Source organism: Gigantopelta aegis, chromosome 8 (genome assembly GCF_016097555.1).
Source record: "Gigantopelta aegis isolate Gae_Host chromosome 8, Gae_host_genome, whole genome shotgun sequence".
Classification (NCBI taxonomy): domain Eukaryota; kingdom Metazoa; phylum Mollusca; class Gastropoda; order Neomphalida; family Peltospiridae; genus Gigantopelta; species Gigantopelta aegis.
The window spans coordinates 19,943,951-19,957,753 of NC_054706.1; the positions used below are offsets into that span (position 1 = coordinate 19,943,951).

The following is a 13,803-nucleotide window of genomic DNA, read 5'->3' on the forward strand; positions in this document are numbered from 1 at the left end:
GGCTGCATAGCACTGGTGACCTGGGCCCCGTTCCACAAGGCAATCTTAGCATTAAAATCACCTTATAAGGTAGTCATGTACTTAAGGTAATCTTAGAGCTAAGATCGCTTCGTGGAACAGGGCCCAGGTCATCAACTAGGAGCAGCCAGTCGTGTATTGAAATTGTTATACACGTAGGGCCTACGTGTGTTAACAACCAGCGTGTTATAAAAAAAATAACGCATGGTGTTCTCACCAACTGGTGTGTAAGAAACCAAGTTATGTAATTTTTGCGCAATTGCTGCCCACTAAACGGTAACAAACACACACACAAGCGCGCGCTACCTGCATGCTACACGCGCACATGCACGCACGCAACACACGTAGGCCTACGTACGTGTTATTCTTTTAGCATATAAGGGAAACTATATATGAATTGTTCGTAATTTTTTTGTGAATTTATCGATCAATAAAAAACTATTTTTTTCTCGGGAAGCATGTCTTAACCCCTCATAAAGTATATTAACAACTTGTCGAGTGAAAATAATAACAATAAGCAAAAAAAAAAAAAAAAAAAAAAAAAAAAATCATTATTTATGGATGCGAACTCGGGACGAGCCAGACTGTCGTGTTCAAAGATAAATAAATTATAATATGTGCATGGCATTTTCGACGATTTTGGAACGAGTCCATTCACGTCACCAAGGGTAGATAAATACGTAGGCGTACGTCCAAAAGCGTAGATAATAAAATTAGTTTAACTTTAATAATTAGTTTATTGTTAAATGTTATCTATATCTATATTACACCATGTAGTAACAAAACATTAATTTTGTGAAGCAATCATTTCCATGAAACGCGACCTAACCGGATGCTTTTGCTAATCAAAACCGAAACTAGAAATATTTTCTAGGAATCGCGAAAAATCATTACAAGTAGAGTTGTTGCTGCTTAATGATAGTTTGTTAGAACTTAAAGAGTCTACGCTGGTTGAAAAAATCAACACAAACCTGCAGGTATGTAGCTTTCTAGTACAATAAAGCAAACTGTACCCAAACCGAATTAACGTATAATCAACTAAAATAGGGAAGGTGTCGGGTCCATTTTTAGTCAAAATGTACCAAGCAAATTATACCCTTTTTAGATATTTTGCACTTTTTTGTAACTTCCTATGCCAGTTAATAGCCCGAGTACTCTGCTGTTTGAGAGCTAGATTGAATCACCTCTGGCCCTCCCCTTATTGATATGTTGTACAGCTAGTGCTCCACAACTGGTGTAACAAAGGCTGTGGTATGTACTATCCTGTCTGTGGGATGGTTCATATAAAAGATCCCTTGCTGCTAATCGAAAAGAGTAACCCATGAAGTGATGACAGTGAGTTTTCTCTCTCATATATACGCAATAACATTGATTTCATTGATGACTGGCCCGCTAAAAGTCCTGATCTCAACCCCATCGAGCATGTCTGGGATAGTCTGGACAGACGATTGAGGCGTCGTCCCAACCCACCCGCTAACGTCAACGAACTTCGTCAAACGCTCATTCAGGAATGGAACAATATTCCACAGGTAGAAATCAACACTTTAGTCAATTCTATGCGCCTGCGATGCACTGCAGTGGTCAATTCAAGAGGTGGTCATACCCGTTATTAAGTGGGTGGGGTTTTTTTTAACCCCTACCACACTTGGTCAAAATTTCTCCCAGTTTCGGTTAACCTATGGCCATGATTTTTGCACCAAACGATGCATCATGGAACACTCTTTAAACGCATATATAACAATTATTCCTCCGGTTTGTTTTCATCAAGTTATGTTCAAGCAAAGTTAGCGGAAGTTTCTTATTTTGTTCAGTATATGTACATGTGGTCCTTAACCATATGTCCGACGCCATATAACTGTAAATAAAGTGTCTTGAGTGTGTTGTTAAATAAAACATTTCCTTCCTTGATATTATATCAGGCTCTTCTGACATCAGAATGTGAATTTAACAATAAAATTGTAATATGCATGTGAAAGGAATTAATTACATTTTGCAAGCTACATCAAATATATTCAGTCAGTTCACATAATAAATAAATAACCTGAATGTAAAACAAATTTATTTTAGGAATCAAAAGTGTAAACAAAAAATACCTTTGACTTCAAATTACATGTGTGTTATAAAATATGCATCTGAATTTTTTTTTTTTATCATTTGTGCATATGCGAGTCTATGTTTTGACATTTGTTTATGAAAAAAAAATATAGTTTTGTTTTTTAATATTTACAATTTGATTCATATTGAAAGTTTGTTTCATATTTTAAAAAAAAGAAAATCTGAACTTACTAACCATAGTCATAATTTCACATCTTTGTTTTCCATACTCAATGACAACACTTGATGACAACTCAGATAGGCAATATGTTTAAAATAGTTTATAAAATATAAATTTTCTAATAAACATTCTTAATTCAAACAAATTATAGACACTCATATTTAATTTAATATTCTTCATGGGTGTTGTCCACTTTTTACTACAATAGGGGCAACAAAAAATAAATGATTTGGCCTTGTTGATGTGGTGACTAGTATTCAAAGGCTGTGGTATGTGCTATCCTGTCTGGGATGGTGCATATAAAAGTGCCCTTGCTACTAATGGAAATTTTTTTCTGGTTTTCTCTCTAACACTATGTCAAAATTACCCAATGTTGATGCACAACGTCAAGTGAAACCACCAAATGTCAGTTCATCTCTCTCTATTTTAACACAATTTCTATGGGATGGAATGGGAACTCTATGAAGGTGCCCATATCCACTGAAGGTTTAGGCACGCCCATCCTGGACTTAGCCTGACTTCGCAAGTAACCAATTTCGGGACAGGAGAATAATTTCTATGGTGAAGTGGACCTGATATCAGTGAATTTAAGGAATAAATAAAAGTGGCTTAGTAAATGTAATGGTTTTAGAAGTTGGTAAAGTTTTGTATTAAGATACCAGGCCCATAGGGGCACATGTATATTAGTGAATTTTTATTAAATTTAAACATTTTAAATAGAAATTTAACATTGAAAATTTAAACACATCTTCTCCTTGAGTTTTGATTGGATAGTTCTGAAACTTGTTTTATTATGTATTTTTTATTTATTTATTTATTTTATATATTTATTTATTTGTTTGTTTGTTATATGTTTTTTATTATGTATTTTAATATGGTTGAATATTTTGCAGACTTAACAAAATGAGGTGCAGATTGTGTAATGTGAAGAAACTGTCTGATGAATTTCCGCAAGCAGACCTGAACGATGCATGCAGACATCCTCGATTCTATTGCATGAGGGTGAGTTGTACCTCTTAAAACACAAATGAATTGAATTATATGTAAAACTCAGAATAAAATCCTATTCTGAATAATATTGATAATTTATTATTTTGATAATCCAGGTTGCCATTCGACTTGAATTGGTTGGGGAGGGGATGGGGAGGGACATGAAAAAACAGTTGTCTTGTTTTTTAGTTTTTCCTATTAATTTGATCATTATTTGGGTTAAGAGGCCTCCAGATTTCATGGAAATTATTGGTTTTGGTGGTTTATCAGTAACATATTGGCAAAATCATATTTCTAAAATGTTTATCAGCGATCTATCGGCAATATTATATAGTGTATAATAAAATTAAATATGATTTCAGCATCGGAACCTCATTGCTAAAACAAAATGCACCGTCAGTTGTAATGAACCACAAAAATGATGTGTAGGAGACCGATCGCTTTCAGTAATTGTTTGCGTCCGATATAAAGTGAATATTTTATGATAAGATGCGTTGAAAACCAATCAAATTGTTAGAGAGTGCCCGTCCTATAAACCTTTTTATTTTTACGGCTAGTTATTTTGGGGTCACAAATACACATTGATTCCCATGTACATAAGACATTCACAAAATACCACCTCACCCACCCCAGCGGGTTCTTTCTTTATAGCTGTCTAAAAAGACAGTCCCTAGCAATTGGAGGGGTTCGAGGGAGGAAAGCGTCTAGTTCAGTTGTTGGCATTTTCCGTTGGGGCCTCGGATTGTTTGCATTTTTTTCTTGTTGTGGATAGGGTGGGGGTGGGGGTGGGTGGAGAACTTGTTTGATGTGCAGTTGGTTTGGGATCGATCCCTGTCGGTGGGCCCATATTGGGCTATTTCTCGTTCCAGGCAGTGCACCATGACTGGTATATCAAAGGCAGTGGTATGTGTTATCCTGTTTGTCAGATGGTGCATATAAAAGATCCCTTAATTGCTACTAATGAAAAAAATGTAGCAGGTTTCCTCTCTAAGACTATATGTCAAAATTACCAAAAGTTTGACATCAAATAGCCTATTATTAATAAATCAATGTGCTCTAGTGGTGTTGTTAAACAAAACAAACTTTAACTTTCTTGCCCTGTGGATTGAAAAATATCATAAGTATTTATGGACCATCCTTAACTCATGGTTTGATGTCTTAATATAGTGTACAGAATACTTGGGTTTTTTGTTCCAAGTCTATCTATCAATGTATCAATGTTAACTGCTTGGACATCTTTAAATCGTTGCATGGACTTATGGTATGTGAATTACCATGGTCACATGCTTTTTGTGGGTCAGGTGGAAAGGGTCTACAGTACATGTAGGTATACTGTTCATCAATTATGTACCAGTGGATAGGTAATGGAATATGTTATGCTATGTTTGCATAAACCTGTATGAACATTATATGCCAGTATTTAACATTATATGGACAGCCGTTTATTGCTAAACTGTTTTTATGCTACTAACACTAAACCAAATTACCAAGTTGGGAACCAGTCAAAATAGTTTGCAAACGTTTAAAGGACTTTATTATATTCAAGAATCAACTTACAATGTCTATATAGTGTTTCAACCACCATTTTCACATTCATGCCCGACCACTGCCTCGTGTTGCTGTTATACAAGTGGCACCATACCACTTGCAGTTGTTATCAATTAGTACTACATATAATAAGTTACTTCAAACCAATAGGTTTTTAAAATACTACAGAGGTAAAAGAAGGAAGGAAATATTTGATTTAACGATGCACTATCACATTTTATTTACAGTTATATAGGTTGGATATATAGTTAAGGACCACACAGATATTGAGAGAGGAAACCCAGTGTCGCCACTTTATGGGCTACTCTTTTCGATTAGCAGCAAAGGATCTTTTATATGCACCATACAGTATAGCACATACCACGGCCTTTGGTATACCAGTCGTGGTACACTGGCTGGAACGAGAAATAGCCCAACGGGCCCACCAATGGGGATCGATCCCAGACCGACCGCAGATCAAGAGAGCGCTCTACAACTGAGTACGTCCTGCCCCCTACTACAGAGGTCAACTTACGTGTAATCATCAAAGAAAGATTTCAAAAAGCATATCAGATTTTTTTAGTATTTTTTTTACGAGGAACTATTTCCTAAACTGGACTATATTAAGCTGCTACAGCAAGTAACGACACGACAAATGATGGTGTGTTGCCTTTAGCGACAAATGTCTGACTAAAAGTAGGCCTGGATTCGACTGATCAATAGGTGACGCTGGACAGCCTGTTATCCACTTTTTATGAGTTTCGTACAGGTGCAAATGTATACCAGTCAATCACTGACAGAACAGAACGCATCATTGTTCATATAATGTTAAATACTGGTAGATAATGTCCATACACCATGGTCGTGTATGTCAAGGTGACAGTAACACAGTGAAATAGAAATCTATAATTATGGTAGGCCATTAAGGCTTGTCGGTAAAACATGTTTGGTTAGGTATAATTATTTCACAATTGCATTACTAGCTGGACGTTCCATATGTTGAAAATCGGTTTACAGCTCTATAGTCCAAAGGTTCAATGGTCCGAAGGTTCAATAGTCCATTGGTTCAATAGTCTGAAAGTTCAGTAGTCCGAAGGTTTATAGATATAACCGTAATCACGAAGAATGACAAAAGAACAGTGTCAAATGCATTAAACAAATATGAATTATTTACAGTAATCACTAAGCGTACCCCTGTAAAACGTTTAATTCACTTAAGGCAACAGTGTAAGATATACATGTATGTTATGACACGATGAAATGATACATGTTGGATATCAATTTAAAGGCATCTGATTGGCTTATTACACATAAATCCAAACCATCCACTGAGAGTAAGGCTACAGATGTCGATTTCTATTGTCAGATGATATACAGGTCAACAGTGTATATTACGTAAACGCGAGCACTGTATATAACTTGGTTCAGAATACGTTTTAATTTCTCTTAAACCTGTATGTCAAAGAAAAAGACATGTCAGAAAAACAATTCTACACTCGTGTCTCCAGCTCTCGTGTCAGTTAGATATCGTTTATCTTGCATTTCGTTTACAATTGTATTCATCTCGCGTTCGCTGCCATTAATGTAGCCAGGATTTTATATTGGTGGAGGACCACAATGTCATTGAGGGTAAACCACATTGTTTTTGAGACTGTCAATAGTGAAGGAAGAATTGAAACATTTTATTTACGGTTATATGGCGTCGGACATGTGGTTAAGGATGACACAGATATTTAGACAGGAAACCTGCTGCCACCACTTCATAGGCTACTGCACCATCCAACAGACATATTACATACCACAGCCTTTGTTACAGCAGTTGTGGAACATTGGCTGGAATAAAAAATAGCCCACCGACGGGGATCGATCGTGCATCAGACGAGCACTGTATCACTAAGCTGTGACCCGGAACCATGTTAATAGGGTGACAGACAAACATAGTAGTTGGGGGGAAAAGGTTGTGTGCTTGTAGTGAGCATAATACCCCTTCCCCTGGATAGGTCGATAGTACAACACATGAGTTGACAAAAAAGAAATGTCGGTTTTTACTTCAAATTATTTTATTGAAATCCAAAAGTTAAAGCTCCTATATCCGGTTTCCATGTTATAATATCGAATACTAATGCAAAATAAAAGCACAACCGCACCTTTATCGCTATCAACGGATATCGTCAACAACCTACTACTCAATTCGCAAGACATAAAAGTTCAGTTATGCCTGCATTTTGATTTCATAATCAATGTTATAACTTAATAGTAACCAGATATAGCAGCTTTAACAAAGACTACAACACACAAAATGTCCGGCACAATCCACACTGTTCAACTGTTAATAATGTTTTTAGCCCAAAAAGCCTTCACCAACAGCTTCAAACATCCCAAACAAAAATGCATGCTTGCGGCTAGGTTGTTGCAAGGTAGTTACAAGGTTGTTACAAGGTAGTACAAGCAATGCAAGCTATTTGCAAGCTAACATTTAGCTTGCGTAAGGTAGTCAGTATTTCTGCAAGCTTGCCGCATGCATGTTTTCATTTGTGCATGGGCTGGAATTACCACAAACAAGTCTTCAGTATCAACAAGTTACACATGTTAACAAACTACATGGTCTCCCCTGTCACTTCAGTCAAATAGTTGCCACTTGATAGCTGTCTGCCATGAAATAATCACAGTCAAACAGCAGACTACTTGCGTGGTAAAATTTCCGGATTTTGGACAACCAAATGGGAAGATAACTTTAATCTGAGGCCATATTGCAATGGTTGTAACTTGCGGCTCAGTCAAGCCAAAAGTTGTAAAGAAATGTGCACGGACCGCTAAGGCGCCTAAATTATCTGCTGCTATTCTATCTCTAAAGGAATATATGTAGACATAATATTGGATTGCCTATAATTTTACAAAGGTTGAAAACGGTTTTAACGTAAACTAAAATGCAAAAATGTCACAAATACTAACATCGCATAATGAGCTTCAAATAACAAACATTTGGAACGTCACTGTAGTATAGAAGTACCAGCGATAAAGTGAAAGTAGCATCGCCACCGCAAAATATCAGTGTCAAATAATATTGTGATCTTTCTTTTTATGTTTATTAATCTAATCCTGCACCAATGAGTAGCCTGTTTTATAGTTCAGAGGAACTGGACATCTACAACGCTACAATCGTACGAAAACAAAAGAAACATCTACAAGTCACTTCTTTCGATTTGCAAGCATTAAAGAAACTGTTTTATAAAATGGTTGTTTTTTTGTATTTTGTTTTAACTTTATGTTTGAGCTAAAAATTATGTATTTAAAATATAATTTCAACATAACTTTGAGGTAACCAATCAGGTAATCTACAGGTTACGCAAATATAATTCATGTAACCGAACAATTGGTTGCCTAAATAAAAACCATGTGAACCGACTTCCGGTTACCTCAGATTTCGAAATATTGTCCCCTGCTTCGGACTATTGAACCTTCGGACTATTGAACTTTTGGACCATTGAACCTTCGGACTATAGAGCGGTCCCCAAAAATCAATATGGCAATTAATGAACCACTACCAATATCTTTTTAACTCTGCAAAGCCAACATTACTTTTGCCTACTCTGTAGTTTGGTTTTGTAGAGTAATTAAGATAATGTAGCATCTGTATGTGCTTAGATGAATTTTGCTAAATTCTGTATTTTATAACTTTCATGATGGATTACTGGAAAATTTATTTTACTGTTCCATTTTTGAATAGCAAAATATTGTATATTTCAAACCCTGTATTATATTTATTCTTTTTGAACTTATAGAAATGTAAATATATAGTTATGCATTAATTCGGAAGATAAAGAGGGTATAATTGCATCATTATAAAAATGTAAATAATGTTTTTAATTTTACAATGATGTTTTCTTTTATTTCAGTGCGTAGTTTCAACATGCAAGAAGAGTGGTGTGTGTCCACATCCCGGGTGTGACCAGCCGGTCCCCACTGATGGAGACGTCATCAAACTACTGGAATACACGCTGGCCGAGATGTTTAAAGAGTACCCATGTGAATACTCGGCTCAGTTCGTGTCAGAAGATTCCTGCACTGAGATGATCAGAATCGCTGTTCTGAATGGAGACAGCATCACTCTTCCTTTCAACCCTGAGATGACAGTCTTTGAACTGAAAGAACAAATAAAAACCAAGCTTGACCATGATGTGAAGAAGCAGCAGTTGATATACAAGGATGCTGAATTGCAGGTACATTTTAAATTAATTATTGTTCAAAAGCCTATCAAGGATGTCCATTTTTCAGAGGTGTTCTGTTTTCGTGGGATTGCAATGACACAAAATCCATTGTTGTACTCTGTCATTTGTTTTCGCAGGTGTTCTTTTCTTACTCGGCCTTATATGTCTCGTTTCTTGAATACGTCTCCTTTCTTGAATACGTCTCCTTTCTTGAATATGTCTCCAATTGTTGATTTTTTAAAAATAAACCTTTCACAAGTAGGTGTTGTGATGTGTGCTTGAGTAAACTTTTAACTTTTTTAATGTTTATAAGTTTATCACATGCATTGAGTGATAGCTCAACAATGCAATATATTTTGCTAGACTTCCTAACATGACAGAATTGATATGTAAATGAAATACAACTTGCATTTTTTCACCCACATTACTTTTGCTTACTCTTTATTTGACAGAGATAGACAAAGAAAGAGAGAGAGACACACACAATGACCTCACTGCTGCCACATACATGTATATGCTACTCCTGATAAACAAATTGTTTCGTTTAACTACACCACTAGAGTACAATGATTTATTAGTCATCGGCTATTGGATGTCAACCATTTGATACTTATAACGTAATATATAGTCTGAGAGAGGAAACCTGCCACAATTTTCCATTAGTAGCAAGGGATCTTTTATAAGCACAATCCCACAGACAGGGATAAAACAGGAGTGGATTCTGACCTTACACACATGTATCACAAACTTTGGCATAGCACTTGTGAGGCACTTATAGTGACAGGAAAACCCCCAAATCCATTGACGGTAATCAGTCTTGTGAGAAATTATCATTTAAAACACTGACATTTTGTTCTCCAGATGCTAGAAAATAGCATTTCAGGCCAACACTAACCACTGCCCCACAAACTTCAAACACCATTTGCAAGGGCCTGAAAAGGTATCCATATTTAATATAAAATAAACTTAATATAAAATAAAACTCTACAAAACATTATTATGAAGGTATTATTATTGACAATACTTTGTCAAGATTCAAACAGATGTTTTCTTATATCACGATGAACTTTGATGTTTTCACAATCATTAAGTATTACAAGTTGCTGACTGCTTTATAGGATGAAATCCTTTTGTGGCCAAACAACGGCAAAGATACATAGAAGTTTTTAACATAGAGATTAACACATTGTAAAACTTAATTTAGTTTACACCAGCCATTAGCAAAACAAGGTGGTTGCTATACCAGGGCACAATATTTCACGCGAACCGCCGTTCTGTTCGCGTGTCGGTTACGCAAAATTAAATTTACGCGAACCACAAATTGGTTACGTCATGACCTGTAAACGTTCAGAAATTAAAACTTACAAACTTCACGATTACAGGATGTTTATTCATCCAGACATACTACTACTAGTACTAGTATTCCGAAAAATGTTTTAGGCTGAATTTTAGATACTTGATGCACAGCAAACCAGTAAACAACGTTATTTTGCAACAGTTGTAACTTGCGACCAGTCTAAACTTTTTAAAAAGTTTTAAATAAATGTGCCCAGATCGCTATGGACGGCTAAATGATCTACTGCTATTTTATCTCTTAAAGGTATACATGTAGATATAATATTGGATTGGCTATAATTTTGCATATGTCAAAAAACAGTTTTAACGTAAACAGGAATCTTTCTGGCAAAAACACTGAATGATTATGTATATATTTCAAAGGCGAAGCGCCCATTACGCACAGTACGCATGTGCGTAATGCAAAAACAAAATCCGGGAATAGGTCGATGCTGTCTGTAATTGTTCTATAAAATATCCTCTTAAAATTGACTCGAAAAAAAGATTTGAATTTAAAAAAAAAAATGCCTCCGAAAAGGCTCAGATTGCATCTACAGGCGTCCTCATTTTCAACATTTTCACAGGGGGAGGCCCCCCCCCCCCCTACACCCCGAATATCCCTGCTCGGTCACGGCTTTGGCGTGCCTAATGCTAAGAAAATTTCTGGCTACGCCCCTGTATTTTGTTTCAGTACTGGGGACTGATATTCAGTTCTTTTATAATATTGTTAACTTTAGTAAGCATTAAAGACATTATTTTTTTTTGTAAAATGTTTTCTTTTGTATGTTTTAACTTTATGTTTCAGCTCAAAACTATGTATTTAAAATATAATTTCAACGTAATTTTGAGGTAACCGATCAGGTAACCCACAGGTTTCGCAAATATAATTGACGTAACCGAACAATTGGTTACCTGGGTAAAAACCACGTGAACCAATTTCCAGTTCCCTCAGATTTCGAAATATTGTCCCCTGCTATACTAGATGATGGGCGATGTCACTATATAGCAAAAGTGATTTACGGTATTACAAACATCCTTACAGCATCTCTCATTGAGTTTCAAGCCACAATGAGCATTTTTGCTGGCACTGTCTTGCAGGGAACATTTTGTCTTCAAACATTTGATTAGCAACTGCTGCTATAGTATCAAATGTATTGATTAGCAATACATGTATCTTATAATTTAACATTTTAGAATTGTGTAGCCATCTCTGAAACTTGAACCATGAACCAAAAAAAATTAGATACTAAAGAAAATGTTCTCTGATCTAGCTTTAGAAGATTTCAAAATTTGTAATTTGTTTTAATTTTAAAAAATTGAAATTGTAATTGAAAATTTAAGTCTACCTCCTATTATGTCCTTTATCAAATCATTCTAAAAAGTAATTCTGTGGATTGTCACCAAAATAAAATGGTGAAATTTTTTTAACATTCAAATTAAAGTTGAAAGTTTCATAATCTGTTTCATACTAAAGTTCTGCGGAGCTGTTCAAGATGAGAGGGTTAATGGGTCTTTCACTTACTAATACTGCTTTGTATGTTACAGATGTATGCAAATAGCGGTGGCTTTACAAAGCTTGCTGACCTCAACATAGTGGCCAACTCCACCATCTATCTTGCAGTAACACTATTTGATATTCCATCTAACTTGAACCATGTCATCTTTGATCTACATTGGGGATATCCAGAATGCTGGTATTATACTGGTTCACATGGTCCAGTGGAACGCACTTTGAAAATTAGGGCTGTTGGAGGTCGTGAAGCTTCATATGGTGTCAATGTGCCATATGAATGGTGTGAACCTATAAGGATAAAAGGCTATCTCGATGCATCGTGTCTTGTATACAAAGGCAAACAGTTTCTTGAGGTTTACGATTTTCACCCTGAACATCAGGCAGAAACCACAGTCTGCAAAGGCATCATCACCCATACTGGAGACAAAATGGACGACTTGAACAAGGTCGGACATCACACCATAAAGGTTTCTCTGCAGCAGCTACCACCGCATGTCACCCATTTATTCTTCACATTGAGTGGCTGGAGTTGTAATAGCATCAAAGAATTTCCAGACCTGAGTTTGAAGTTTTACGATGCACGAGCACCTGATGATAACCTTTGTGAGACAAAGCTAACAGACAGCGTTCGAAAAAGAGCTGTGATCATGTGCTGTGTGTCTCGCTCAGGTAAAGGCTGGAGAATACTTGAATGTGGGAAGACTTCCGAGGGTTATGCTGATGACTATGAGCCTATCAAGGAAACCATCAGGAAACTTTTTGACCTTCCCGATATCTAAGGATTAGGTACAACTGTGTATACAGTCGGACCTCGTTACAAAGACCACATTCGTCCATGGGTCACTTTGTCATTCTATCGAAATTGTCATTATATAAAAACTGCCGAAATACAAGTTTGTTTTGTTTAATGACTCCACTAGAGCATGTTGATTTATTAATCATCAGCTATTGGATGTCAAACATTTTGTAATTTTGACATATTATATAGTCTTAGAGAGGAAAACCCGCTACATTTTTCCATTAGTAGGAAGTAGGAAGGAATCTTTTATATGCACCATGCCATGCACAGACAGGATAGCACATACCACAGTATTTGATATACCAGTCGTGGTGCACTGACTGGAATGAGAAATAGTGGTCCCATCGAAGGGGTCCGACGCCAAACTGATCAAGCAAACGCTATACGACCACTGGGCTATATCTCTACCCACAAATTACTTCTATAGTGAATGAATTTGTCATGAATTATCTCCTTTACCAAACTGAAGAAAACATAATGATTATAATAGTGACTGAAGACTGAATAGCATGAATTATCTCCTTTACCAAAATGAAGAAAACATAATGATTATAATAGTGACTGAAGACTGAATAACATTTAAATAATTAATGCATTGCACTTATTATTAAAAACAACAAATACACGAACATATAACTATGTTTTTTAAAGCCGCACACCCTAGTTCCATCCAGCGAAAATAAATTATAATTTGGTTAATCTACAAACCTGTAACACACTTAGATCACGTTTTTATCAAATGGAGTGAAAAAGCAGGTTTTATATCGATAAATACCATGGGAATCCCCATGTCCCAATTGCTTGAAATAATTTTGAAAGTTAGTATTCTGATGTCACCAGTAGATGTCGCTCGAAGCACAACAATGCCTACGTCACGACAAATTTCACAGAGTGCGCAAAGACTAGGTGCGTTCCTTTCACCTCTCATGGACATGTTCCAACTGTTCTGTCCTGGTTGTATCCCCTCTCCAGATATCGTAAGACTTAGCAAAATTATTGGTTTTAAGGTTTGTAATGTTTTGTATTGAGACACTTACTTGTCTGAGCTTAATTGTTACTGAAAATGTTCACGAGCTGTGAAGAAAAATCTCACAAATGAACAACAAGCAAACGACAACAAATCAGATGTTGATTGCGC

The 13,803-nt window shown here is 36.1% G+C and overlaps 1 protein-coding gene across 1 annotated transcript; it reads left to right on the plus strand.

Moving 5' to 3' along the window:
* The first annotated feature begins 903 nt into the window (after positions 1–903).
* On the plus strand, positions 904–12,786 carry LOC121379920. The gene is made up of 4 exons (XM_041508603.1): positions 904–995; positions 3,187–3,295; positions 8,707–9,030; positions 11,899–12,786. Exons 2-4 carry the CDS (start codon positions 3,197–3,199, stop codon positions 12,643–12,645), a joined length of 1,170 nt encoding a protein of 389 aa, XP_041364537.1. The 5' UTR covers positions 904–995; positions 3,187–3,196; the 3' UTR covers positions 12,646–12,786.
* The last annotated feature ends 1,017 nt before the right edge of the window (positions 12,787–13,803 follow it).

Coding starts and splice junctions, on each gene's coding strand:
- LOC121379920 (XM_041508603.1), top strand. CDS start 3,197: ATGAGGTGCAGATTGTGTAATGTGAAGAAACTGTCTGATGAATTTCCG. Junction 3,296..8,706: donor CTCGATTCTATTGCATGAGG/GTGAGTTGTACC, acceptor CTTTTATTTCAG/TGCGTAGTTTCAACATGCAA. Junction 9,031..11,898: donor ACAAGGATGCTGAATTGCAG/GTACATTTTAAA, acceptor TGTATGTTACAG/ATGTATGCAAATAGCGGTGG.